Source organism: Pleurodeles waltl, chromosome 6 (assembly GCF_031143425.1).
Source record: "Pleurodeles waltl isolate 20211129_DDA chromosome 6, aPleWal1.hap1.20221129, whole genome shotgun sequence".
In the NCBI taxonomy this organism is placed as follows: domain Eukaryota; kingdom Metazoa; phylum Chordata; class Amphibia; order Caudata; family Salamandridae; genus Pleurodeles; species Pleurodeles waltl.
In genome coordinates, this window is record NC_090445.1 from 1,645,064,121 (window position 1) to 1,645,092,120 (window position 28,000).

At 45.6% G+C, this 28,000-nt stretch overlaps 1 protein-coding gene across 1 annotated transcript in view; it reads right to left on the reverse strand.

The window, feature by feature from the left end:
• Positions 1–27,756, reverse strand: part of MYMK (myomaker, myoblast fusion factor) — a 92,554-nt gene extending 64,798 nt beyond the window's left edge. The window contains exon 1 of the mRNA XM_069241555.1: positions 27,217–27,756. Coding sequence (XP_069097656.1) covers positions 27,217–27,351 — 135 coding nt within the window. The 5' untranslated portion in view covers positions 27,352–27,756. The remainder of the gene's footprint in view (positions 1–27,216) is intronic.
• Between the last annotated feature and the right edge of the window lie 244 nt (positions 27,757–28,000).

Consider the following 28,000-nt stretch of genomic DNA (forward strand, 5'->3'; position numbering starts at 1 on the left):
CCGCCAGGAAGAGGCTGGCGGTAAGGGGACTCAGGGGGCCCCTGGGGGCCCCTGCACTGCCCATGCACTTGGCATGGGCAGTGCACGGGCCTCCAGGCAGAGCCCCGTCGTGCATTTCATTGCCCGAATTGAAAAGGTCCAACATGTTCAGTTAAACCATATAGAATAAATAATACCACACAATATTTAGATAACAAGGAATGTGTTCTTATGATAATAAATTATATTGTCTGTGCATGTAAATGTTTGTGCATTTCAGTTATTGAATAGGAAGCGTCCATGGTTACTCTGTGATAGTGTTCAAAGGTGGGAAGGCACACAAATAATCCCAATAATGTGAATATGAAGGCAGAAGTAGGCATCTCATGAAATTCCGTAATATCAAGCCAGTACAACAGTCCTATTTCATTTGGTAATTGAAAGATTACAGAGTCATTACCTATCGGCTCAGTTCTGCTAGCCAGTCAATATCTGCCAGGGAGATGTTAGAGTGTTGGTGGTGCAGTCTCCATATAAAAATCTTTGACAGGAATTGAGAGAGAAAGAAGATTCTGCTTTGTCCTCAGACTGAGAGCACTCTGTCGACATCCAAGAAGAAAGTTTTGTTGCTGCTGAATCAAAGCCTCTCTTTATTCCCACAGACAGAGTCTATGATGACAATGTAACTAGGAAGCACACACTTCTGCACTGAGGCTGGCTGGTAATGGTGCTGGTGCCGGAAGTGCGAATGAGCATGAGGACAACATTATTGGTAGCACAGTTTGAAAATAGAGTGCATGACCTACCAAAGGTAAATGAGGAGAAGTTCCTTGCCTGCAAACAAAATGTCACTGCTGCTGTCTTGGAGGTGTACCTCCAGACACAATCTTATTTGCTCATTTGCCTCAAAACCTGTAGCACTACCAGTCAACAACAGGAGTAAGCATAGTCTCTTCTCAGCAATACTGCCAACCAGGAACTACACAATTATTTCCAGGGGTTTGCTTGGGGAAAACACCCCTAAATGTAATTTAAACAGATTGTCAGGTATTTTGCAGCAATTTGGTGCCAACACTAGGTGGCATCCTAAGGCTACTGGATAGCCTTGCATTGTGTAGATTTTTCCCCAACTTCCAACTGGCTCCCTTCTATGACAGGTGTCCATGAAAGAACATTTCAACATTCACAATATTAGTTGTATTGTCCATAAATGTGATGATTGCCTAGGCATTCTTTTGAGGAAGGAAGAACCATTTCCATAGCAGCAGGTTGAATCATTACTCACCCTGGAAAAAGCAAGTAAAGATTTCTGGTGGGCTTCAATCAATCAATCAGTCATATTTGTAGAGTGCATGGCTACCCAAGCAGGGTTTTCCAGCTCAAACTCAGAAAAGCCAGTTTTTAAGTAACTTCTGCAACAAAATATAAGAGGTGCATAATTGCAGTTTAACAGTTCAGCTACACCAATGCTTAGAACCTAAGTAAGATAAGGAATGGCCACTTCATGTAGAACTTTTGAATCTTGGAATAGATGCTAAATTAGAGTTTTAAGAGAGAGTAGAGCTTGCCTGGGGACATATGTATGAATGAAAGAGTGTATATGTAGGACCCATTTGATGACATGCTTTAAATACCTAGCACACCATCTTGAACTTGATACGTTTGGCAATTGGGAGCCAGTGTAAGTTACATGGATGTTTTTCAAACTGATTCAGTATGTGGGATTTGACATAGTAGATGAGCTGCCTCATTCTGCACAGTCTGCCATCACCTCAGCAGAGACTACGTGACCCCCAAATATAATACATTGCCATAGTCGAAGCTCGAAATTGTCAAAGCCTGCACCTCATTTTGAAGCACATGTTGGAAATGGCCCTTTCTGAAGGGTCATCCCCAGACTTTCCCTCCACTTTTTGAGTAATTTGTTTTTCTTGGCTCTAGGAATGTGGTCACTTTACTACTGCTAACCAGTAGTAAAGTGCATGTGCTCTCTGCTTAAAACATGGTAACATTGGCTTATCCACAATTGGCATATTTAATTTACTTGTAAGCCCCTACTAAAGTGACCTATATGTACCCAGGGCCTGTAAGTAAAAATGCTACTTGTGGGCCTGCAGCACTAATTGTGCCACCCACTATGGTAGGACTTTAAACATGTCTCAGGCCTGCGACTGCAGTGGCTCAGTATGCAGTTTTAAACTGCCATTTCAACATGGCAACTGCTTGCCAGGCCCAAACCTTTATTTTTATTACATGTAAGTCACCCGTAAGTTAGGCCCTAGTTAGCCCAGAGGGCAGGGTGCAGTGTATTTAAAATGTTGGATATGTACCTTTAAGTTTAAAATGTCCAGGTAGTTAAAACCAACTACACTTAGGATAACATTGGCTTTGCCTTAAAACATATTTTAAGTGTAAATCCCAATTGAGAAAATATAGAAATGTGGAGTTTGGCATCCCTGGACTCACAAGTTAAAATCACAACTTTTGGTGAAGTTGGATTTTAGTTTGTAAGTCTGAAAATGCCTCTTTTACAAAGTTGGCATTTTCTTACTTTAACCATTGTGAGAAAACAGGGCTGATTGCAGAGGCCCCCTGACTTTTTGCCCCAATTTTTCACTTTTTGCTGGTGTTTTCTTGACTCTAATGGTGCCCTGGGTACTGCTTCTGTATAAAATGAGTATGCAAATTAGGCTAATTATAATTGGCCAAGTCAGCCTACCTATAAGTCCCTAGTATATGGTAGGGCATGTAGGTTTAGGGACCCCAGCATAGTTGGTGCACTGCTGAGGTGCCCAGTGTCATTTTAAAGGCAGGCCTGCCTTGCTGGCTGCTTTTGAATTAAAGCTACATGCAAATTCAAATTTGAATTAAAAAGTATTTCCAAAGTCTTGAACTACCTTAGTTTTACATATAAGTCACCCCTAAGGTGTGCCCTATTGCCCCTAGGGCTGGGTGCAATGTAACTATAAGCAGGGACCTTGTAAAAATAGTTTTATAAGCTCTGGTGAGGTAAAACAGCCAAATTTGTTTTTCCCTCACTGTAGTGAATGGCCTCCATAGGCTAGAATGGGGAGACTTTATTTTAATTTATAAAGTTCCCTTAAGTAACAGATTCGTCAAGTTTAGTATCAAATTAATTGTTAGAATAAATCCCACAACTTCCAATTGTTGGATTTAATATAACTTGTTCAGGTAAAGAGTTCTAAACTTTACCTAAAAAGTTGCCAACTTCAGCCCTGCAGTGTTTTGCTGCCTTCATGAGGTGTGAAGTGGCCTGGCTCAACCCAAAGAGATGTGCCTGGGGGAGAAGATCTTCCCTCAGCAGATGGGGAAGCCTTAAGGAGGAGGGCTGCCAAACTGATCTTCAAAGGCAGGGAAGGACATTTGGAGCCACTCAGCACCTCCCTCACATCCTGTAAACCCAGACAATTAGGTGCCCCCTGATTAGATTAGGAAAGGGCAGGAGAAGGGTGCATTTAAGATTTTAGCCACGCCAGTGGGTGGGCTTAGCCAGATGTAACCTCCAAAAATCACTTTCAGCAATGATGGATTTTTGAGGAATGTTGCTCCCTGAGATTGATTTTTGTCAGACTTCCCAGGAAGTGGTCATCACAGGAGGAAGGACACTGCACCTGATTGGAGAACCAGGACCACCCGGTTTTTACCCAGGAGCAAGGATAAAACTGGCAGACCTTCACCCACACCTCAGATCCCTACCAGATTCCAACAATGAAGAACTACAGAAGAAGTAGGACTGCCCTGCTTGACCCCTGACCTGCACCTGGACACTGCACTCTGAAGGACTGCACCAGCTGCTCACTTGGGCTCCACCTCAAGAAGGACTTTGCCTGGCTTCAACTGGTTCAAGGAGGGACTCCCTGTTTGCTACATGTGAAAACCTGCTAACCAGAGTCCCCTGCACCAACTCCTGAAGAAACTGACCAGCTGACCACTGTCCAGTGACCAAAAAGGAGTTTGCGCCAGATGTATTCTGGGAGTTGTAGTCCGCACCCTCAAGGAGCATCACAGAGCTTCTGGAACCTTGGGGTGAGCTGTGGACCTCAAAAGAAACTTAAAAGAACATCTGGAAGAAGATCCAGAAGTTTGAAGAACTTTTGGAAAAAAGCTCCATAAAGGGACCGACCGGCCGCGACAACTCTAGCCGGCTTGCCACAACCATGACCCAGCCTGACTTGCAGGTTCCTCCCGGTGAAGAAAATCTCTGAAAAAGTGAGTAAGTCTGAACATAGGAAGTTGACCGGGACCTCCGGGGCAGTGTATCGGAAGGGGGCTCCAGAGATGTTGGATCAAGATTCAGGTTTGCTCCGGTCAAAGGATTTTCACCTCGAAAAAACGACAAAGTTCGAAGGTAAAAATCTCCACCGAGGGCTCCCACGGCGTGTATCCGAGGAAGAGTTCCAGGAGATCGGATTGGACTGGTGACTGGGTCCAGCTGAAGAAAATCTTCAGAAAAACGACCAAGTCAAAGGAAAACTTTTGACGGAGGCCTGCCGCAGTTGTAGCCGAGCAGGGCTCCATCACGGTCGGCCTCAAACTTTGACTTTGCCCCCGTCGAGGTGGGATCAGATGACTAGATTGACGTTATTTGTTTCTAAGTGCTAAAAAGCATTAATTCTTTAGAAATTCATATCTCCGATTCCCCTTATCCGATTTTATTCGTTTTGGTGTCACTTTCAAGCTAAAAGTATTTCCTATTTTTATAGATTGGTTTTGGAATTTTAAACTTTTTCCTGTGTTTTATTTAATTACTGTTTTGTGATATTTTAATGCTTTACACTTTTTCTCCTAAGTTAAGCCTTGTCGCTCGTTGTCAAGCAACCAAGGGTTGAACTGGGTTTAATTTATTGAGATCTAACTGGACCTAAGTAGAGGTTAGTGGCTTATTGCTAAATGTCGGTGCTTACCTGCCCTTACAAATAATCAATTTTCCGACATCCATTATGTGTCTCTGCCTACCTCTGAATACACATCTGGTTGGGTGAAAGCTGGGCTCTGTGCATTTCCACCATACAGCCGCACGCAATGGGACAGTAGGTGTGACCTGATGGGCCTTAATGGGCCATTAACTGGCTTGATGGGGGCGGAGCTTAGCACTACCTCACTTACACCTGAATAGACTTTGTCCTGTCCACCAACAATAGGGTGTAACGACCTTGTATTGTCACTCCAGCAAGCTTGGAGCCAGGACCAGGGAGACAGGGCCTCTGCATCTGAAAGCTTTCCTATCCTTCCAGAGCCAGGACACCAAAGTATAAATACTGGTCCCTAAACCCCACCAAAACAGATTCTATTGGAACCAAGGACACTCTGCCAGGAAGAGGGACTGTTGTGCTGCCAGGAGGCATTGCCACTCTGCAACTGCGTTGCTCTGCTATGTTGGCCTACTACCACTGCTGTAGGAGGAACTGCCACTTTGCTGTTTGCTCTGCTGTGTTGGCCTGCTGCTTCTGTCCTGCTGTAAGAAGGACTGGACTTGTTCTTTACAACCTTGCAACCAAGAATCTCCAAGGGTTTGTTGTCTTGTCCCTTGTTCTTCTGCAGACTCAGGGACATCAAAGACTGCTGCAACTCACCTTCTACAGAACCTAGACTCTGCCACCTGTGCGTCTACCCTTCCAAGTGGTGCCACCCCAGTCCTAGACATTTTTGGGACCAACATGCTCTGCCTTCTGTGGTTTTCATCACGCAAAGCAAAGTGACACCAAGCCCCACAAAGCCTCACTACACAGGTCCCCAGGATCTATGCAAAGCGATGCTAAAGCCCACAAAGTCTCGCTGCACAGCTTCCCAAAACTGATGCCAGACAATGATCAGCCTCTCAAAACACCATGAAGACCGTGCACTAGGATTTAAGTTACTGTGTTCAGCGGACCCAAGTGGGTCCCTGTAGCTGGCCCACGCTCTATTGTGGTTGGTCTGAACTTGTGACTTTGTGCCGGTCCAGCATGACCAGATAACCACTGTTGGTGCTTTGCACTTTTGTGTGCTATTTTCACCAAAATCTCTAAAATTGGAAATCTCAGGAGATCTACTTATTGGAATTTTTTTATCGTTTTGGTCTTATTTTAATCAAATAAATATTATCTATTTTTCAGCTGTGTTCTTTTATGGTGTCTTTCACTATGTTACTGTAATTAAGTGTTGTACAAATACTTTACACTTTGCCTTCTAGGTAAAGCCCGCCTGCTCTCTACCTAGTTACCAGAGGGTGAGCACAGGTTAATTTACCTTGTGTATCTGGCCTACCCTGACTTGGATTGTGATCCCTACTTGGACAGGGTGCATACCTCTGCCAACTAGAGACCCAATTTCTAACTGCACACTAGAAGGTAAATACCACATGATCTTTTTCAAGGATCTTAATAGTTCAATACAGCATGCAGTCACCTTCATAATCTTTTGATCAACAGTATGTTTGCTATCTAACCAGAAGCCTAAGTCCTTAATTGACTCATTCGGGGTGGGATACATGCCCAGCAACAATGTGAGCCCAGTAGTGGGGCTGGTTGCCTAGAATAAGTACCTTATTTTGCTTCCAATTAGTTTCAAACAAATAAGAGGTATCCATTCCTCGACTTCTTAAAGGCAGATATTTAGATTACGCGTGGTCCTGTCATTTGTTGCACTAAATGAAAAGATAATGTGAGTGTCGCCCGCATACGAATATATGGATAAAACTAAATTTCCCACTATATTAACAAGGGGTTCGATATAAATATTAAAAAGTGTAGGACTTAGCTCAAAACCTTGCACCACTCCATGAGGAAAATTGAATGTTGCTGAATTAAAAGGTTTAGCCATAACCTGGAATGTGTGGCCTGATAGAAAAGATTCAAGCCAGTGTAAATCTAAATCTTGCACCCCTACCTTTGGTAGTCTCTTGAGAGGCATAGGATATCAGACAGTACCAAAAGCAGCACTGCAGTCCAATAAAATTAGAACCACAGTATCTCCTAAATTCAATTTCTGTCTCGCAGTTTCAGTAACACTTAACAGTACAGATTCAGGCCCTCATTATGACACTGGCGGTAAATCCAGCTTACCGCCACGTTGACGGCTGCCAACATACCGCTGCGTTGGCGGATATCCGTTCACAATATTATGACACACATGCACTCCAAACTGACAGAATACAGGCACATACACAAAACCGCCAGCACAAAGGTCAGTGGTAAACTGTCGGTACCAACACCCATACCGTTACGAACACACATGACCCACAAATCACCACGGCAGACATTCAACGGCGGTAAACCATTGGCGGAACACACCGCCGCGCTCAGAATGGACACCCATATACTAAACAACACAACATTGGCCAATTAAAAAAACACACACCTGACACCCATACACACACCACACACACCCACTCACACCACTATAAAACACACACCTACATTACCCACCACCCCTTACAAATACAAATCATTGTCACCAGACAGACATCAAGACCACTGCGACAACTACACACACATAACAACACATCCCTCACGCACTCCATTACGCACACCCAATCACACTACCCAACAACCACACAACTGCGATGGCCCCACGAAGGCACCCCCATTTAACAGATGAGGAGTTGCGCGTCATGTTGGAGGAAATAGTCAGGGTAGAGCCATAGCTCTTTGGAGCACAGGTCCAGCAGATATTCATTGCAAGGAAGATGGAGCTATGACGGAGAATCATGGACAGGGTGAACGCTGTGGGACAGCATCCAAGTACAAGGGACGACATTAGGAAGAGGTGGAACGACCAACGGGGAAGGTACATTTCGTGGCAGCAAGGCACCAGCTCGGCATCCAGAGGACTGGGGATAGACCCCCACCTCCTACCCCATAGCTCACAGCATGGGAGGAGCAAGTCTAGGCATTACTTCATCCTGAGGGACTCACTGGAGTAGCTGGAGGACTGGACACTGGTAAGTCACCATTTACCACTTATCACCCCCATACCTGCATGCCACCTCACACCCTCACCCTCACTCCCATCACTCCTCTCCATCACACACACACTGCACCAACGCAGATGACTAACCCCAATGCCAAGCTCTGCATGCCATACCAATGCATGGACAGCCCTTCCAGCCCTGCATGGGCACCCATCACCAAAGCCTGCACAGCATAGGGGTATTTACAATCCCACAATACATCACCATACACATTCAAAGGTGGCAGGGCAACAGCAACGATAGAGGGGAAGACAGGGATGTACAATATGTCAGAGGCATGAAGTATAATACATCACTTACATCCCCACAGGTGCCCCAGCCAATCTCAGTGGAGAGGAGGTGCCACGGCTATTCAGTCCCACAACAGAAGATGTCCCCAGTGATGACAGTAACTCTGGACTTCAGGATCTGGATCAACAACCTGGCCCATGAGGGACCACTGGTCAGTCAGTCACCCCAGCCCACTCCCAGTCCACCACAGAGCCTCCCCCATCAGTATCCAACACCACAGCACCCACCCAGCGTACCAACACCTCTGTCCCCAGGACAAGTCAATCTGCAGTGTGCCCACCTGTACAGGGATCCCAGTCCACACCTCGCCCCCAAGACAATCAGGGACCTGGGGTCAGTGTTAGTGGGCACACCATTCAGGGGACAGGGGCAATAGGGACACTGGGAGGACCGCTGTGTGCCGGGGGAAGACAGGCCTAGGGAACCGACTTTCCACGATGCACTCACTAATATCCTGGGGGCTTACCAACAATCCCAGGACACGATGGACCGGATCCTGAACAACATACAGTAGAACAATCGGCTGCCGTAGGAACACCGTCAGGAGATCAGGGAGGACTCGCAGGCCCTCAACACCACCATGATCTCCATAGCAGGGGTGCTGGCAGACATGGCCAACATCATGAGGGAATGGACCACACAGCAGCGGGCCCATACCACTAACCAGTCTATTGACCAGCCCACCACATCCACTGCAGCTAGTGGACAGGAGGCTCCGCCACAAGACCCACAGGCCACCAGAACCCATCCCCCTGTAGAAGGTGAACCACCCCTCAAATGTTCCCTGTGACCCAGACAGAAGCCAGAGACACTTGCCAAGATCAGACCACTGCCAGAAAGTGAGACTCTCCTGATTGACCCCCATGTGTCCCACCCTGTCACCTTGTCCACTTTGAAATGCCTTTGCTCCCCTTCCTATGGCCCCTTGGACACTGGACCTGTGCTACAAACAGACTGGAACTATACCCTGGACTTTCCTCCACCATCACCCCATTACATTGCACTTTTCAGTCACGTATTTGCACTACAATAAACACCCTTGAACACAATTTGAGCGACAGTTTTATGTGTTGAAAATGTGCATTTGTTGGAACAGTCACATCTAGTGCAAATGATCTGAAGACTGTGATAGCATACAAATAATTATCTGAAACTGTCTGTAGTGATCACATCAGGACATTGTTGTCATATTACCAACATCTGGAAAATGAGAAGCCATAGGTGCCAGTAAGTTGAGATGCAAAGGAAGTGCAAAGGAAGTGAATGCCATCATGCTATAGCCACACAGAAAACATCAATAGTCAGAGTAATGGTCAGTTCCACTGTCTCACCTGTGTGTCGTTGGAAGTATTGACGTATAACTGATGTTCTGTTGTCCTCATCCTCATCCTCTGCCTCCTCATCCTCACTGTCCTCAGGGTTCACTGCTGACACAGGGGCATCTCCAGTCTCCTCCTCCTGCAGAAAAGGCACATGTTGTCTGAGGGCCAGGTTGTGCAACTTGCACCATGCCACTACTATCTGGCAGACCATTCCGGGTGAGTAGCACAGGGATCCACCTGTCAGATGGAGGCACCTGAACCTGGCCTTTAGGAGCCCAAAAGTCCTCTTGGGAATTCTTTTGGTTCACCCATGTACCTCATTATAACGATCCTCAGCCCCTGTCCTGGCATTCCTCACAGGGGTGAGGAGCCACAATAGGTTTGGGTAGCCAGAGTCACTTGCAAGTACTGAGGGACAACATTTAGCCTTACACAATGCCATGGGGATAACACCTGAAGGCATACACTGACACACCGTGGGTGGGGACTCCGGTTCGCCTATTAGCCACACCCTGTGCCTCTGTAGTTAGTCCATCACATTTGGGATGCTGCTATTCCTCAGGACAAAGGCGTCATTCACTGACCCAGGATACTTGGCAGTGATGTGGGAGATGTACTGGACTGCCAGGCACACCATTTGCACATTCAGTGAGTGGAAACTCTTATGATTCCTGAACACCTGTTCATTCTGGTAGGAGGGAACGCTATATGTGTACCGTCAATTGCCCCAATAATATTGGGGGTATGCCCCATTGCATAGAATCCTGCCTTCACAGTGGCCAAGTCTTCCACCTGGGGGAAACCAATGTAGCTGCACATGTGTTTCACCAGGGCAGACAAAACCCTTGCCAACACGATTAAAAACATTGTCTGTGATATTCCTGCTGCCAAGCCCTCTGTCACTTAGAAAGAACAAGTTGCCAGGAAATGGAGCACTGATAGCACTTGCATAGCTGATATCAGATCAGGCTCCATTTGAGCACACAGCTCTGTGATTGTGGCCCTGTCCAGTCTATAAGTCAGTATAATGTGCATGTCCTCCAGTGTAGCCAAGTCCACAAGGGGTCTGTACACGGGGGTGTGTCTTCTCCTCCCATTCATCCACAGCGATAGGTATCTAAGGGACACAGGAGTCAGTAAGCTGTCGCAATTTGAACAATGGAATCCCCACCTCAGTGTACATAGTGCATTTATGTGATGGGGCAGTGAGAATAGCAAGGCATGTGCAAATGTAGGTAGTGACGCAGTTAAGGTTAATCTGATTGTTGTCCACCACGATTAAATGGCGATCGCCTGTCCTGTATGTAGGGACAGGTGGAAGTGAGTTAACCCCGCCTGCGTTTGGAATCGTGGTAGAATGCAGTCTTGCACTGCCGTGCAATTCCTCATTGGATAATATGGGGCTCTATGGAGTACAGTGGCCAATGGGATCAGCACGGCGGTGACGGCATATACCGCCGCAGATGTGACGGCCATTTTCTATCTGATTCCTCACTTGTTTCCAGACGTTCGCTGCTGTGACCTGTGTCTGGATCCTACCATGACTTGTGTGACCGGAGAAAGAGCCCCTGCCTTCACTGTGGGGGAGTTGGAAGGTTTGGTGAATGGGGTCCTACCCGAGTACGGACTTCTGAGTGGGCCTCCAGACCAACAGGTGAGTACACCTTGGGCTAGATGCATGTGGGAAGGATGCATGGAGATGTGTGTGCAAGCATCCTATCATCGGGGTGGAATGTCTTGTGGTGGAGTACATGGTGTGCACCGGGCGATATCTGTGCCAATGGTGATGGAAACGGTATTGGTGGGCCATATGTGTGACAGGCTGGATTGTATGTGTAATGGTGCCCTCCCATCTATATCGCCTCTGCAGGTCAGCGCCCATCAAATGAAGGGATTATGGCGTGCCATCGCAAGGATGTGCGGACCTGGGTTCTATGGCAGGCGGAGCACCCACTATCGGAAACGGTGGGAGGACCTGAGACGCTGGGCATGGAAGACCACGGAGGCCCAGCTGTGGATGGCCTCCCAACGAGGAAGGGGTGCACATCAGAACCTGACCCCCCTGATGGCCTGCATACTGGTGGTGGGCTACCCAGAGCTGGATGAGCGCAAGCCACAAGGGAGTGAGTACAGTGGCCATTACAACAATAATTTGTAGGTGGCATGGGATCCGGGTGGTGGGTGTCAGTTAGTGGGTGCCCCTTAATGCCAGGCCAGCAGTAAGGTAACATATCTAGGTTGCATTCCATGTCAGACAGGGCTTAGTGGTTCCCAGGAGCGGTGCAGTTGGCAGTGGTTGGCCCCCATCTTGCTGTGTCATATAGACAATTCTTTGGCATTCCTGATCCCTGTGTGTGACGATACTGTGTATGCCTTCTGTGGTGTTGGTGCAGGAATTGATCTAGTGCTCCCTTTCTCTCGCCCCTCCTTTTTTCTTCTGTCATCCTGTCATGTGTGCATTAGCATCATCTGGCGGATGAGCAGGGGCACCAGTGACAGAGGGAGCTGCATCCCACAGGACCCAGGAGGCAGAGTCCACCGATTGAACCAGTTGGATGGAGGGCGTGAGGAGCACCATGGCAGAGGCAGGAGGTGACAACACTGACTCAGATACCTCCTTCAGTGGAAGCTCCCTGGCGGTGGGTGACACCTCTGTGACCACCCCAGCTGCAGGTACAGCCACCATCCCCGTACAAGCACTCCCAGTAGCCCCTCAGCGAGTTGCCCGTGCCCACTCACAGAGGAGGGTGGGCATCTCCTTCGCCCCAGGCACCTCAGACCCTACCCCATTGAGTCCTGCTGCCCTGAGTGAGGAGGCTATTGACCTCCTGAGATCCATCTCTGTAGGGCAGTCAACCATTGTGACTGCCATCCAGGGGCTGGCATCCCAGATGCAGCAATGCAATGCATTCCTGGAGGGCATCCACAGTGGATGGGCTGCCCAACAGAGATTGATTCAGGCTCCGGCCTCCTCTCTGATGGCAGCCATTGTCCCTGTTCCTACCGCCCCCCCCTCCAACTTCCACTTCCCAGTCCCAGTCTCCTGAACCGCAACCCATCCCATGCACACACACAGACGAGCATGCACACAAGAAATCACACAAGAGTGGCACAGTCAAACACAGGCACCACACTTTAGCCCACAGCACTCACGCAAACACTAGACAGTTGCAGACACAACCACATCCACTGCCTCCACTGTCTCCCCCTCCTCCTCCACCTCCCTCATAGTCACGTCCACACTCACACGTGCATGCACTGCATCAACATCCACCACCAGCATCACCACACCAAGCAGCACATACCTCACTAGCAGACACCTCCACAACATCCATCCACGCATCCCCTGTTTCTTCTCCCACCCTGTCTGTCCCCCAAAGGACACAAACGCAGGCACTCAGACACCCAACAGCCATCCACCTCATACATGCACACTGCCCATGCACCTGCACCCAGATCCAGCAGACATACACCTCCAACAACCACTCCCTCAATCTCCACTCCCATCCCTCCTCCCTCTTCCCGCACCACCGTCCCTAAGATGTTTTTCCTTGCCCAACTTGACCTCTTCCCTCCCCCTCGTCGTGCCCGTAAGAGCAGGGTGCCAACGACCCAGTCCAGCACCTCAGCCAAACAGTCCACGCGGACAGTGGAGACACCTCCTAGTCGTGGAGGCAAGACAGTGAAGGATCCCACTCCACCAGCCAGGAAGGGTAAGAATCCCACACCTCCTGCCGTGAAGGAGAAGAAGCCCTCAAGTCCTGCCCTGAAGGGGAAGAAGCCCTCGACTCCTGCCATGAAAGGGAAAATGCCCTCGACTCCAGCAGACGCTCACCTCCAGCTAAGGCAGTGCAGCCCACTCCTCCTGCAGAGGCTGCACCTTCAGCTGCTGAGACAGTGCAGCCCTCACCTCCAGCAGAGGCTGCCCAGGAGGCACCTTCACCTGCTGACACAGTGCAGCCCTAACCTCCAGCAGAGGCTGGCAGGGTGACACCACCACCACTGGTCACAGAGCCCTCACCTCCAGCTGAGGCAATGCAGCCCTCCCCTCCAGCAGAGGCTGCCCAGGAGGCACCTTCTCCTGCTGACACAGTGCAGCCCTCACCTCCAGATGAAACAGTGCAGCCCTCACCTCCAGCAGAGGGCATGCAGGCCACTCTCCTGGGACTGCTGTACAAGGAGTCCCTTTTAGAACCAGTGGGCAAGTCAACCACCTGAGAGACTGTGATCTTTCACTCCCCAGCACAGAGAAATGGGCATTGAGTCCCCTCCAGAACCAGTGGGAAAGTCAGCCAACTGAGAGACTGTGACCTTGCACTCCCCAGCACAGAGAAATGGGCATAGAGCCCCCTCAGAATCCAGTGGGTATGTCCCCAAAATCGGCTGAGGTGCCTCCCACCCCGCATCCCCCTGAGTTGCCTGCCCACTTGCAAACTGATGCCCCTGCAGAGTTCTGTGCGGATGATGTCATGAAACAAGTTGGGCCTTGGACTGTACCCTGTGGCCATGTGGGCCCTTTGTACTTGGGACTGGGCATTGGCCTTTGTGGACATTTGTACATATCTCTTTTTTATCCAATTGGTTCATTTGGTGGCCATTCAATACATTCTCATTGCTGCCTTCTTGTTGTCCCTGCATTATTATGCCGTGTGTCTTGTACCATTGTTTTTCATCTGCAGCTGGTTGTGTGTATGGTGTGTGTGTGAATAGTGTGTGTTGTGCGCATGTGTGTCACTCTCCTTTTCCTCCTTCCCTCCCTTGTGTGCTAGACGGCTGTACTCACTGTCGTTGTCTTAGTCGGCGTTGGTGTTCCAGGTGGAGCATGCGTAGAAGAGCATCGGGAACACTTGCAGTTCCGGTTTCATGGTGGCTTTGTCCTTCTCTGTGTCTCTGATGGTGAGTCCTTTCTTTTCTGTGATGCGTTTCCGCCAGGGTTTCAAGAAATGCTCTGACCAGCTGAAGGGGAGTGGGTGGTCCATGTGGACGCTAATTAAATTAGTAAAAACAGAGTCCAAACGGTGCCCTGGAACATGAGTATGGTTCGTTACATCAAGTCAAGCCCTATGGCTAATGGCACAAGTGAGATGGGAGAGAAAGAGCTCTTAAGTGTGTTACTGGAGGCATTGTTTTAAGCAGGTATGTGAGGACTACTGCCTGCACTGAGGAAGAAACTGCACTGATGTACAAAGCAGGCTCTACCCCCTACGTAATAGCCACAATTCACAGCAAACTCCTCATGACCGTACGATTCCATTTCAGGAATCATTTCAGGTGCCAGTTCCTTTCCATCTTGCATAGTCTTTATAGCCTTAAGAGGAAAACATCAATCTAATAGACATATTTATCAATTCATTAGTAAAGAAGCTTGTTAGGACTTTTTAGAGGATACAATATATAAATAAAATATGGTATTTATAAAGCAGGTATTACCACAAAATAAACTTCCACTGCGGCAATAGCCACACAGGTAAGTGCCCAACATTCCATTTTCTGGCACTCAACACTTTAGGCCCTTACTAGGGAGCTAAGTGTTTTAATGACTTTTTAGTAAGGGAATCAAGGCAAAGTAAGGAGTTCAAGGGGTTTATAGGTTTTAGGGAAGGGTAGGTCTATGGGATTGTAAGGGTTTTTAGTATTTAGGGATGTTATGGGTAGAGGATGTAAGGATTTTTAGGGTTCAGGGATGGTTAGGGGTCCTGGTAGGGGTAGGTACTAAGGGGAGGTAAGGGGTTTCTAGGGTTCACGGATGGTAAAGTGTATCGTGTTGTAATAGTTTTTTTCAGGTTTAGGAATGAGTACGAGTATGGAGTTATAAGGATTTTTAGGGTTCAATTATGGGTAAGGTTATTTGGTTGTAAAGGGTTGTAAGGCTCAGAGATGGGAAAGGGTAGGGAGTAGTAAAGGATTTCAGGGTTCAACGATGGGTAAGGGCCTTGGATACTTAAAGGTTACTAGGGTTGTAAGGGTTATGGGATGGGTATGTGTGCAGGGTAGTAGGACATTTATATATCGCTGAAAAGAACCTCTCTTGAGCTTGAAAAAAGCAGGGGGAAACTAACTGGGCTTGTCAAAGTGCAAAGTGCATTTTATTGGATTGAAGCTCAGGCTGTATGCGTTTGAGCTACCACCGTAGGCTTACTCAACAATAAATGGGTCCTGTTTTTATTCCATTACACATATCCACACATGCCATGTGCAAGAAATTGAAAAATAACTCACAAATCATTCACATATTGTGGAGTAGTTAGGAAAAACATAAACAAAAATGTAATGATACAATTTGTCAATATCAAGTATCAAATGATTCTATATCAGCAACTTTTAAAGTTCATCAGTGTAATGTTCATGCTGTAACTGTAATCAGTTTGATTTATTCTTTACTAATAATGTAATGATATGATCCCATTCCATTTCCACAGTGAGTTGTATCAACATTGTTATGTCACTATTCAACCACTACCATCCTCCATTAGAAAATGATATCTCAGATGGTTATTGGCTACAGATCCTCCTTGATCTGCTCTGTAACTTCTGCAGATGTGATCCCCAACTATCACCACAATAATGTTTATCTGAAAAGAAAAATGATTATTGTTGAAACATATGGTTCCATAATGCTTTTATAGTAAGTCAGCCTGTTGGTGTGCCTGCGCCTTTTGCAAGCAAAAGACAGGTTCCTGTGGAATTGTTACACTGAAGTTAATGGCCAAAAAGAAAGCCAAGCACTGATTCAGACTGGCATGTCAGCAACCCACTGTTGACTAGGAGATACATATATATCAATAATAATATCTGATGTGCTGTTTTGTTTCTGGTTCTAAACAGTTTATGAAAAGAATGACACCACTCAGGTTAAAGAAGAGCATCCTTTTTTAGGATGCACAGACCTTCACCCATTGGAGTGGCAGGCTTCATCATCAGGTCACGCTCCTCTTTGTGTGGGTGCTGCAATGCCCCCTGGGTGCTTTTTTCTGGAGATCGTTTCTATTGCTGACCTGTTTGGGTTTTGCCAAACCATCTGCAAATGAGAAAAGTTGCAGCCACTATGTCAGGACATGGAGACTCAGTTCCCGTGTCCTCAAAAATAAAGATGAAAAGTGTGCAAGGGGGCAGGGTTGTGGTCACCTGGCCCCTTAGACCATGCGTGGGAATATTAGATGGACACCACCTAGATCTAAATGTCCAGAGTACCTTTCATTTTAGGGTTTTTAAGATCCTGAGGAGGCTTGCAGGACTGCAAGAGGCCACACTGACTCCTGCAAGCAGGTCCCTGTATGTGTACATAATGTCTTAATTAGTAACCACCCCCCGAAGTGCACATTCATTGCCCTGGGGAGTGGTCAGCGTGGGGAAGCCTCACCCTCGCCACACTCAACAGTGCACACCCCTCACCCAGGAAGTAGACAGTGAGGAGAAGCCTTGCCCTCTTCACACCCTGCAGTTCAAGCCCATCAACCAGGGAAATTGTCCGTGCAGGGAACCAACTCACTCCTCACACCTTACTCATGCATGCCCATCACCCTGGGGAGCAGTTTGTGCTGAGAAGCCACGCCTTACAGTGCACACCTGTTGCCTGGCCGAATGGTCTATGCAGAGAAGCCACTCCTTACACACACCCTACAGTGCACGCCCATCGCCCTGGGGAGTGGTTTGTGCAGAGAAGCCACTCCCTCCACACACTCTACGCTGCATGTCCATCACCCCAGGGGGGTGATCAGTTTGGAGAGCCATGACAGACAGTGCATATTCTGCATGTGCTGCTGTCATTGAAAGTGTGGTGGCTTTGGCCTTGGCTTTCCCTGAGAGCCGAGGCCAATGCCGCCGCAGTCTGCACTGGCCAGCTCGGTATGGAACTCATAATATGGCAGTGGGGAGGCCGCCGGCTTGGCGGCTGCCTCCCCATCATCATATTGGTGGTACAGAGGTCAGACAGCCAAAGTCATAATGAGGCCCTGAGTCTTTCTTTTAACATTTTCAGACCAAAAAATGCAATCATAAAAACAACCACAAGAGAACCTTGCATCATTTTTCACACATCTTCAAGCCACATAATACACAGCCTTAGAGCCAGTCCCTAGGTAGTGCACACCCAGAAAAACCTTCAGTTGGGAGGAGCTTTAAAAAATATATCTGGTAATTTCTCCTGGGGTCATGGATTCAATGATCCAGTAAGCTTAATGTTTTTTTCCTAAGGTTGCCAAAGCACTGAAGAACTCCCAGCAGCTCCCCATAATATTGAAAAAAATGGTGGTGCCCTTGCCCCTTCTAGGATCATCACCAAAAAACAATATGAAAATAGCCCTTGCAGGAAATGATGGGGTGCTACTTTAAGGAGCAGTGAATAATAAATGAGTAGCCATGGCTATTTTTCTTATTTTTCCTTAGGGCCTGTAGGGCGCCGTTTGACAAATCTTCACAAAGTTTTGCAAAGAAAAGGTGCCTTGGAGGTTCTTGTTGCACATACAAAGTTTTGGGGTGATCCGTCAAGCAGGGGCTAAGAAAAGGGGGGGGGTCAAAAAAGTTGTATTTCCCATATTAATTCCCACAGTACCTTTGATCACAACTACAGCCTGACCACTGGACAGATTGCACTAAATTTTACAAAAAGCTAGCTTTCTGTACGCAGATTGTGCATTTGGCTATTTGGTGTAAATTTGTTCAGTAGTTTACGAGAAATTAAGAAAAATCCAAATTTGTATATTTCTGGACGCAAATATATCACGAATAATCTAGAATTTTCACAAATGCACGCACGAATAGAAGTGCTGTAATTGTCTGGCCACAACCTAAATCGAAAGTTGTGGCTGCCATTTTATGTTGTCAACTTAGATCCCTGGGGCTGAAAATTGAAATGATAAGTTGTATAAGGGGTCAGGGTGGAGGCACCAGGGGTCTGATATATGGTGGTTTGAGAGTCAAATTATAGGTTTAAAATTATTTTTCTTCACCATGCGTGATATCCTCAAATATCCTTGGGTATTCGAGGATGTGCAAAAAAAATGTAAAATATCACAGACTCATTCATACACTAATTCATTCACTCATACATGCACTCAGACTCATGCACCCACCCACTCAGACACTCATGCACCCACTCAGACCCACTCATAGACTCACACATCCACTTTCAGACCCACTCAGACACTCACGGATACACTGACAGAGACAGGCTCTGTGGCCAACCCCTGCAGCGCAGAGCCAAAGGCTGTACATGGCACAGGGTCGGGTGGTTATAAGGGCTTGGCTGAAGGCCCTACAGCCAACCTCTGCCACGCATGGCCAAAGGCCATGCACTGCTGTGGTTGGATTAACGTATAGTAATTCAAATTACTTTAAATTAAAAAAAACATAGAAATTGACTGAAAAAAACAAAGGTTACAGGGATGTTATAGTTAGGTTCGGAATTTACTCATACAAAACCATAGAAATTCAGCAGTTATAGTTAGTGTTATTTCAAGTAAGTATAACTCTCACTCTAAAGTAATTATAACTCATGCCCACTCCATGCACAGATAATTACTCCACATATTATATCATTGATGACATCTTCTAATGCATCTCTGATATTATCACTGCAACATCTGCAATAAAGTTATTGATAAGAAAACTGTGCAGTCATTGCCACAACGTTAGATATAAGTCCATTTCCCCATAACGTGCCTGCTGATTTAATCAACAATTGTGCTAGGATGGCCTTAGAGCATAATTTCTTTATGTTTAATAGGGAATTTTCTGGCCAGATTAAAGGCGTAGCTATAGGGATTATTTTGCCTAATTTGAACAACATGAAACACTGGATAAGATATATAGATTATGTTTTATTAATATGGCAAAGCTCTATGACCTATCTTTTGGAATTTCATAAGTGACTTAATGTACAGAATACTCATCTTCATTGTGCAATAGAATACAATCATTGCTCTATTAATTTTGTTGACTTGAAAATCTTTCATGAAAATGGCCATTTGTTTGTAAATTTAAATACAAAATCAACTTCAAGGAATACTCTTCTCAAATACTCTAGCCATCACCCTCGTAATTTGAGAGATAATGTCCCATTTGGGAAGTTTTAATATATCAGATATAACGTTACCAAAAGAGATGATTATTTCAATGAAGCAAAAGTATTGTGTTCCAAATTGTTCTCCAGAGGGTATTCCTACTGATTGGTTAAAAGATTGTTAAAAAGAGCATAGTATTATGACCATGAGGCCTTATTACAAGTAAAGGAGAAACAAGTTCAGTCTAATATTACATGTGTAATGACCTTTGGTACAGGGTCTAATATGATCAAATGAAGTATACTCACAAATTAGCACTTGTTAAGTACTGGTCAGATTTAACATGACAGACCCTTATTTGCTTTAAAACAGGCATGAATTTAGGAGATCGACTGGCCAGACCCTACAATGATCCTGAACCATTTTCACTGCACCAATTATGGGCATTACATATGTGGTAATTGCAATGCATGTGGTACAACTGAAGTAGTGAAAACATATAAGATTAATGATGTTAACTGAACTATCAAACATCGTTCTAATTGTGGTTCTAAAAATGTAGTGTGTTGTATTGAATATATAATATTTTACAATGGAAATACTACCCAGGAGGTAAGGAAACGTATTAGGCAACATCAGTTGCACATTTAATTCAAAGTACAGAATGTTCCCCTTGTTGAACACTATTTGAAAATTTCTCATGCACTGAATGCAATAGAATGTTTTGTGTTAGTGTTGTGAAATGCCCTAAACACAGATATGATGTGGATTGCCTGCTTACAATGCACAAAAACAAATGGTTTTGGGTGGCCAATACTGTGAAGGAAGGATTAAATCAACAGGTGGAATAGCAGGTGTTGGCAACCTTGTAGTATAAGACTGGTAACTTGATGGTACATGATTGTAGGGATGTGCTGCAATTATTCTTCCTTGGTTGGATACCTTTTGGCTGTGTGGTTATGAGGGTGGTATAGATTGAGTGTGGTGACTCTGGTTTCACTTACTGGTAGTTTGCTTTCTTGAATGAGATCTAGTATTTATGCACTCCAGGGATGAAGTCCTTTATGGGGTCCCATACAAAGTTCTCAGTATTAGGACTTGGACTATTTGACCACTGAGGTAGTTATGACTGCATAGTTGTGTGAAATAGAATCTACATTTACTTTGATGTTTGAGAGGCCTCTGGCTAATACAGGTTTGATTTGTGTATCATATTGTTGGCCATTTATTGTATGGAATGTTTTGGACCGATTAAGAATTTGCAAGATAGTCTATCCTGATTAGATCTGATGAAAGATATTCAGTTCCGAGATGGCCCCGCAGTTTTGTGGACTGATCATGTAATTTGTAAGGGGCAAGGTCTTCCAAGTGTTTGGTTAAGAGAGACTATTTGACCACTGAGGTAGTTATGACTGTATACCTGTGTGTAATAAAATCTACATTCACTTTGATGTTTGAATGCATCATTTTGATGCCCATTTTTTGTATGGATTGTTAGGACTGATCAGGAACTCAATAGGTTTGATGAAATATATTCTGTTCCAAGATGGCCACTGCAGTTGTGTGGAGTGGTCACGTGATTTCTAAGGGGTTATGCCCTGCAGGCGTTTGGTTAAGAGGGACTATTTGTTTATGCACCTGAGCTTTATGATTGATTTGAGTCAGGCAGGAGATTATGTATCTGTGGTGAAGTAAGTAATATTTGTGTCTAATGGATTTATGTTCCTTAGTGACCTGAAGTTGAGTGTGTTTGCGGGAATCTGGTTAATAGATTGGCGTTTATTTTTTCTGTTCATGTAGATTACATCATCCTTTCTTTATACTGGAGTAACTGACTAGCGGTAAGCATGGTCCTGTGGGAGTCCTGCTACTGTAGATCAGATGTTAGAACATTACTCTTGATTTGGTATGTTTTTTGTTTAGTTGAATGTGCCGGATGAAAAGTATTAAGCATTGCTTTTCTAGCAAGTTGATGTTGAAGCAAGTATTAATATGCTGCGTTGCTTTATTTTTGGAATTGGTTTCGGGCATTAGTTGGTTCACTTTGCTTAGGGGTAGATATATATATTTATATGTATATATATATATATATATATATATATATATATATATACAGTATATATATATATACACATTACCTAGTGGCGGTCGCCACTAGGTAGTTACAGTTAGGCCCATGTTTTCATAGGAAAAATGTTTTTTAAATTGCCTATAATTATGGGTTCAAAATAATTTTGCAAATTATTTGCGAATATGGAAAAATTTGAAAGAAAAACCACAGACTCATTCATACACTAATTCATTCATACATGCACTCTGGGACTCATGCGTTCACTCACACATCCACTCAGACACTCGTGCACCCCCTCATACCCACTCAGACTCACACACCCACTTTCAGACCCACTCAAACACTCAGGCACCCATTTACAGTTCAACTGACAGAAACAGGGGTCCTGTGGCCAACCTGTACTGCCCACAGTCAAAGGACATGCCTGGGGTGGGATTGGGTGGTTATAAGGGCTTGGTTGGTTGTGACCAATCCCCTGCCGAGAGGGTTGGGATAATTTATAGTAATTAAAATTGCTTTACATTAAAAAAACATTGAAATTCAGTGAAAAAAGCAAAGGTTACAGGGATGTTATAGTTAGGTTCTGAATTTACTCATACAAAACCAAAGAAATTCAGCAGTTATAGTTAGAGTTCTTTTAAGTAACTATAACGCGCACCCTAAGATAACTATAAGTTGCGCCTTCGCCATGCACAGCTAACTACTCTACATATTATTAAATTGATGAGATCTTGTATGGCATCTTTGATATTACCACTGCAACATTTGCAATAAAATGATTGATAAGAAAACTGTGCATGGCAAGTTTGTGCATGGCACAACTGTGCCATGCATGTGCATGGAAAACTGTGCATGGCAACACCTTAGGGCGTGTTATAGAATTCAGAACTGAACTATGACGTCCCTGTAATCTTTGTTTTTTATATATATATATATATATATATATATATATATATACAAACACTTTTAGGTGCGAATTTCGTGTTGCACGTTATGGCGATGTGGAAAAATGCATGTTTTGCACTGAGGTTTATGTATGCTGATTTTTGGGGTGCCTTGTGAGTGGGCGATTTACTTGCATGTACAGCGTGGTTTAATTTTCTGATGCCTTTTAGTGTTGTATAGCGCTTTATTAATGTGGGCTACTTACAGTATTGTGTTGTAGAGTAACAATTATTGTGATTTAATCCACTTTGACACATTGTCCTGAGGATGGTCTCATGGACGGTTTGAGCCTTGGGAGACAGAAATGTCGACCTTCTACTCTCCATGACACAATTCATCACATGAGCTGCAGGAGTTCATTAGGAGTGATTTCTGATTGTTTGAAAGACTGCATATAGGACTCAAACTTGTGGTTGAGGAGTCAGAGGGGTTGGTGCTCTCCTTCTGTCCTTTGAATGTAAAGGGATGAGGGACTAGAGGGGTCACCAGTACATTTGTATAAAAACACTAAGAAATTATCTTTGTTGCTTTGCTTTATTGATTAATATATTATTAGTGAATATACATAAATTCTTCATTTTTTCAGAAACAAATTACATGCTGTTTGAAGATGTATTCATTCATGGAATTTGATTTATGGTTAATTGTGGCATTAATAGTATTTAATATTGCTGAGATATTTGTATGCAAATGATTCCTCAATGGAAGTTGTGTGCTTTATAGTTTAGATTACCCAGTTCTGTAGGGAATATTGGGTCACCTTGTTTATTTGTAACTTTTAGAAAGTTGGCATTTTCTTACTTTAACCATTCTGTGCCTCTGCCTGTCCCTGAATGCAGTCTGGTATAGGTGACAGCTGGGGTGCATTACCTCTAGATAGTCACACAAAAAAGGAGCTTGGGTGGGTGTGACATTTGCATCCTGATAGCCCATCACCAGGCTGATGGGTCTTCCTGGGTAAGATGGGTGGGGAGAGCTGATACACAAAAAAAGGGCTGTGCCTCTCCTCACACAAAGGGCTGAATACCCCATTAGAGTGTCTGGAGCCACAGAAAGATGTGCAGGGACCTTGTGATCATCAAAGACCTCTTTGAAGTCTCCCCCCAATTCAAAGTACTGGACCCCAGGCCACAGCAAATCAAAGCTGCCCTGGAACCAAGGACATTCTACCAGGAAAAAGGACTGAGGTTCTGCCAGGAGGGATTGCCACTCTGCAACTGCATTGCTGAGGTGGCCTATTGTTTGCTGTGAGCTATGCTGTAGGAGACACTGCCTCTTTGCTACTTGTTTTGCTATGTTGAGCTTCTCCATCTTGCCTGGAGTGAGAAGGACTGGACCTGTTCTCTACATTCTTGTACCCAAGAATCTTCAAGGGCTGGTCGGTTTAACCCCTGTTCTGCTGCAGTCTCAGGGACATCAAGGTCTGCCTGCAATTCTCCTGGTGCTGCTGAATTCTGTCACTGTGAGTCATCCCACCCTTGCCTGAGGTACACACTTCCTGGCCCTCAGAAGTGGGTTCTGCAGATGATTGCTGCAAAACCTGATACATCACCTTGAGTGCAAGAGAAAATTTGGCACATTGCTCCTTCAATCCAGACACAGAAGCTGCTCAACAACAGCTGATTCACAGCCTGTGAGGCTAGATGAAACCATGCGCAGCTCGACGACAATGCATTACATTCACTTCAGTGGAGCCTGACAATGATGCAAGGACCTGACTGCATGGAAAATCTAGTCACATCGTGCCCTCGACATCGACGCTTTGCTCTTTCAAGGTACTGTTTCATCGTAATCTGCATAGCCAGTCTACCCTCCATCGCGGTTGGCCTGGATTTTGGACCTGCACCAGTCACTTGTGACCTCAAGTAACCTTTTGACCACTAGTGACTTTTAAGCACTATTCTACATTTAATCTTTAAAACTTCCTATCTGTCAACTTCTATTGATTGGATATTTGTTGTTTTGGTCTTGTTTTACTCAGATGAATATTCCCTATTTTTCTAAATTGGCATGGGGTCTTTTGTGATATCTTTCACTGTGTTACTGTAATCAAGTGTTGCAGAAACTCTTTACACATTGCCTGTGTGTCTGACTGTTCTGTGCCAAGCTACCATAGGGTGAGCATAGGTTAATTTAGAGTGTGCATCTAACTTTCCCTACTTGGCCATGATGCATGCCTCTACCAACTAGAGACCCAATTTCTAACATCCTGCAAGTAAAGTTAATGAATTTTATCACCCTGCAGAACATCCCAATTGGTGAATTCAACTCCCCCTCCCAATCCGCTGTAAGCAGGGAGTCAGCAGCCACAAAATGCCAATTTTTTAGGCCTTCAATGGTGGCTGGAGCCAGCAAGGGAAACATTCTCATTTGCTTGCCAGCTTCCAGTGTTATTCCTGGGGTCTGACGATAAATATGCTTATTGTTTTATTATTATTAGCAGTAGTAGTAATAATGATGTTGGAAGTAGCTATAGTATATAACTATTTTTCTAGTTTGCAATCTTCCTTTCTTCCATTGAAAACAGACAGCAACAAACTAGAGGTTGTGGTTTTGCAGTAACTAAAACACCCCTTTGTTCCCAGTTTATACTAATTTTCTGTACCCTGATATCACACTCATTATCATGTCCTGCTTGTTTAAAGGGACAACAGGAAATAAGTCACATTATTAAGGGAAGCCCTGGCTCATAGTGGACAGATGTGTGGCATGCTGCAGCAGACATAACTTTGTGGCACGGGTTAGTTGAACTGAACATGTGGAATTAGGAATTTAGGAACGACGTGACAGAGGGAGGTGTAGGGTGGGACACAGGGTCTACCGGTATCAGGGAGTCTAGACCCAGCTGCCTGGCCCTCTGTTCTCTGCTGTCCATCATCTCAGAATACATGGAAGGAATGATCGCTCACCCAGCCCTGGCTTGACAAACGTTGTCACCACCTTCATTTGCTCACAAATGACAGTTGTTCTGTGGCCTGGACGAGCCAGAAACAGAAGCCTGGATTCTTGTGGCTGGAGGAGCGAAGCATTCTGAAAGGCCTCCTACACCAGAGACAGGCGCTATGTGTTCTTTTGAAGAGCAGAAGGCCATACAGTGGTGAAAGCAAATACCAATATGGTGATTCCTTAAACAAAAACTGTTATTTATGTATGTGTCCCAAGCCTAACTTACACTGTTTCCTGGCTGCTGAGTCAAGTAGGCCAACGCATAACATGAGAAAAGTGAAATGACATGCCCCAGCATGCCTAGTGCTGCTGGCTGGGACACCAGGACTGTCTGACGTTTACTAACAAGACATAGAGCCACCCAGCAGTTGTACAATGCAGGCATTGTGGCTTTTGCTGACCTTCTTCTGCCTCAGCATGCAGGGTGGACTGAAACCTAAAGGCTCCCAAATGTGTGTTGACATGAGCCCCATAGTGTACCGAGTGAGAGTATCAATTGCGTTCTATCATCTCGAGGTTGAACTTGAAGGGAAAATATGTATATGTCTAGAAACAAAATGTGTGCATTCCCTCCCGACTGATTTCGAGCTATATTTCTGATGTTCCTCCATCCAGAACCCCTAAAAAACATCTTCGAGGTCCTCAGTCCTTCTGAAGTTGCCCTTTTATCCCACGGTACCAGCCCAGCCCTGCCTGGAGGCATTAGAAAGAGCTCAGAAGTGTGTAGAGGTCTGGGGCTAACACTCTCCCCACCTCATGGAGAGCGCCCATAGGCCTGTTATCTGCCAGAGCTCGTGCCGAGATGAAAAAAAGAGGGAGGGGTTTGGACGGTCGTAGAATGAATCAGATAGGAAATATCACATGGAGTTCACCAACAAATTCAAGCAACGGGTGCTTCCAGAGGAAATAAGTACGTGAGGGACAAAGGGTTAAGGATTCAAACTGGAAAAGTTCAAATGGACCCTAATCACTGGGAGAATGAAGAATGTGATTTTATCAGTCCTGTTGGAACAAGGACCCTCTATGAGTGGGCCACCCCCTGATCAAAGACACAGACTTGATTATCATTGTTAAAACACGTATTTCGCCTTTGCTTGTCAACTGCGTAGAGCGCTATGTAAGGCTGCTCTCGCGTGGCCCATACAACAACGGGACGCTTTGTCTGACTTAGTTTGCCAATTTTTGTTGCCGCTCTGAGTTCTTATCATGTCTGCAACAGAAGGTGTTTTGTAACGGCATCCTTAAAACTCTGGAGAGGGCGGTGACACTGTGGTACCCCAGCACTGGCTGGAATGCACGAGTCGAGTGCAGATTTATTTGCCTGTCGAGAGCCGTTTCCAGTGGGACACTTCACGCTGGGCGGCTGCTGGAATTGGACGCCCGAACACAGTTTATTTCATGCATTTTATGTTTCGTCGTGTTGCCAGCAGAGAAACAATAGAGACACATTTTTGAGCGCAGACTCTCTAATATTACACTGGAAAGCCACATCTCCAAGCGCCAAGAAGCGCGCGCGCGCCGCAGGGAACAACACGCCGCGCTGCCTGTCATGCCAAAAAGTCTAAACAGAATTTCAGAACAAAGGGGGAATGAGAGAAGACATCCCGACCGCAGCAAGGACACCGGCCTGGCACCGCGGACTGGCCATGATCACTTCCAACCCCCTGGAAAGAAAAGAGCGCTGCTTACCGCAACGAAGAACATCGTGAAAAAATAAACCATGGACTCCATGTGGAAGCGCCTCTTGGCGGCGATGCTGATGGTGGGGAGGAAGACCAGGCTGCTGATTGTCGGAAGCAGAACTTTAGCTACGATGGAGCCCATTGCAAACCCGGAAGGGAGGCGGCGACCAACCTACTGCAGCGCTGTAGGGCGTGTGAAGAGGCGCACGCTCCACACTTGGGCTTTAACATGCAAAACCACAGCAGTGGCCGTGCCACATGGGTACAACAGGTGGCACCGAGTGGAATGTCACGACAGCTGATCGCTGAACAAGCCTCTGTGCTCCAGCTGCCTCGAGAGACAGTGATGCTAGTATTCCGAAGTCAGGCCTGCAAATCAGGACCCACCCCTGTCAGTCCTGTGGCACCGGTGACACCCTGCCAGAGTTTCACACAACTCACCAAACTGGCGTAGCAAGGGTGCCTTGGACCATAATGCAAGAATGTGCCCACACCTCCGGTTTTTATAGTAATTAAAAACAGAAACTATCCAGGTGCAATGGACCTCTCGGACCCTTGAATCCGATGCACCTGCTGCGCTATTGACAGCTAAGCCTCTGGTCACGGACCTGGGCTTTAAGTAGGATAAAAAAAACTGGAGGATCCCTCAAAGGGGCGTTGTCGATGTATTTAAGGGCGTGGCTTAAAAACACCGAAGCTAAAAATCTGTGGTTAGCATAGTCTGACATTTATTTCGCTGCTTCTTTCTGTCACTGCATCCAGATATGCAATACAATTAACTTTACACATGC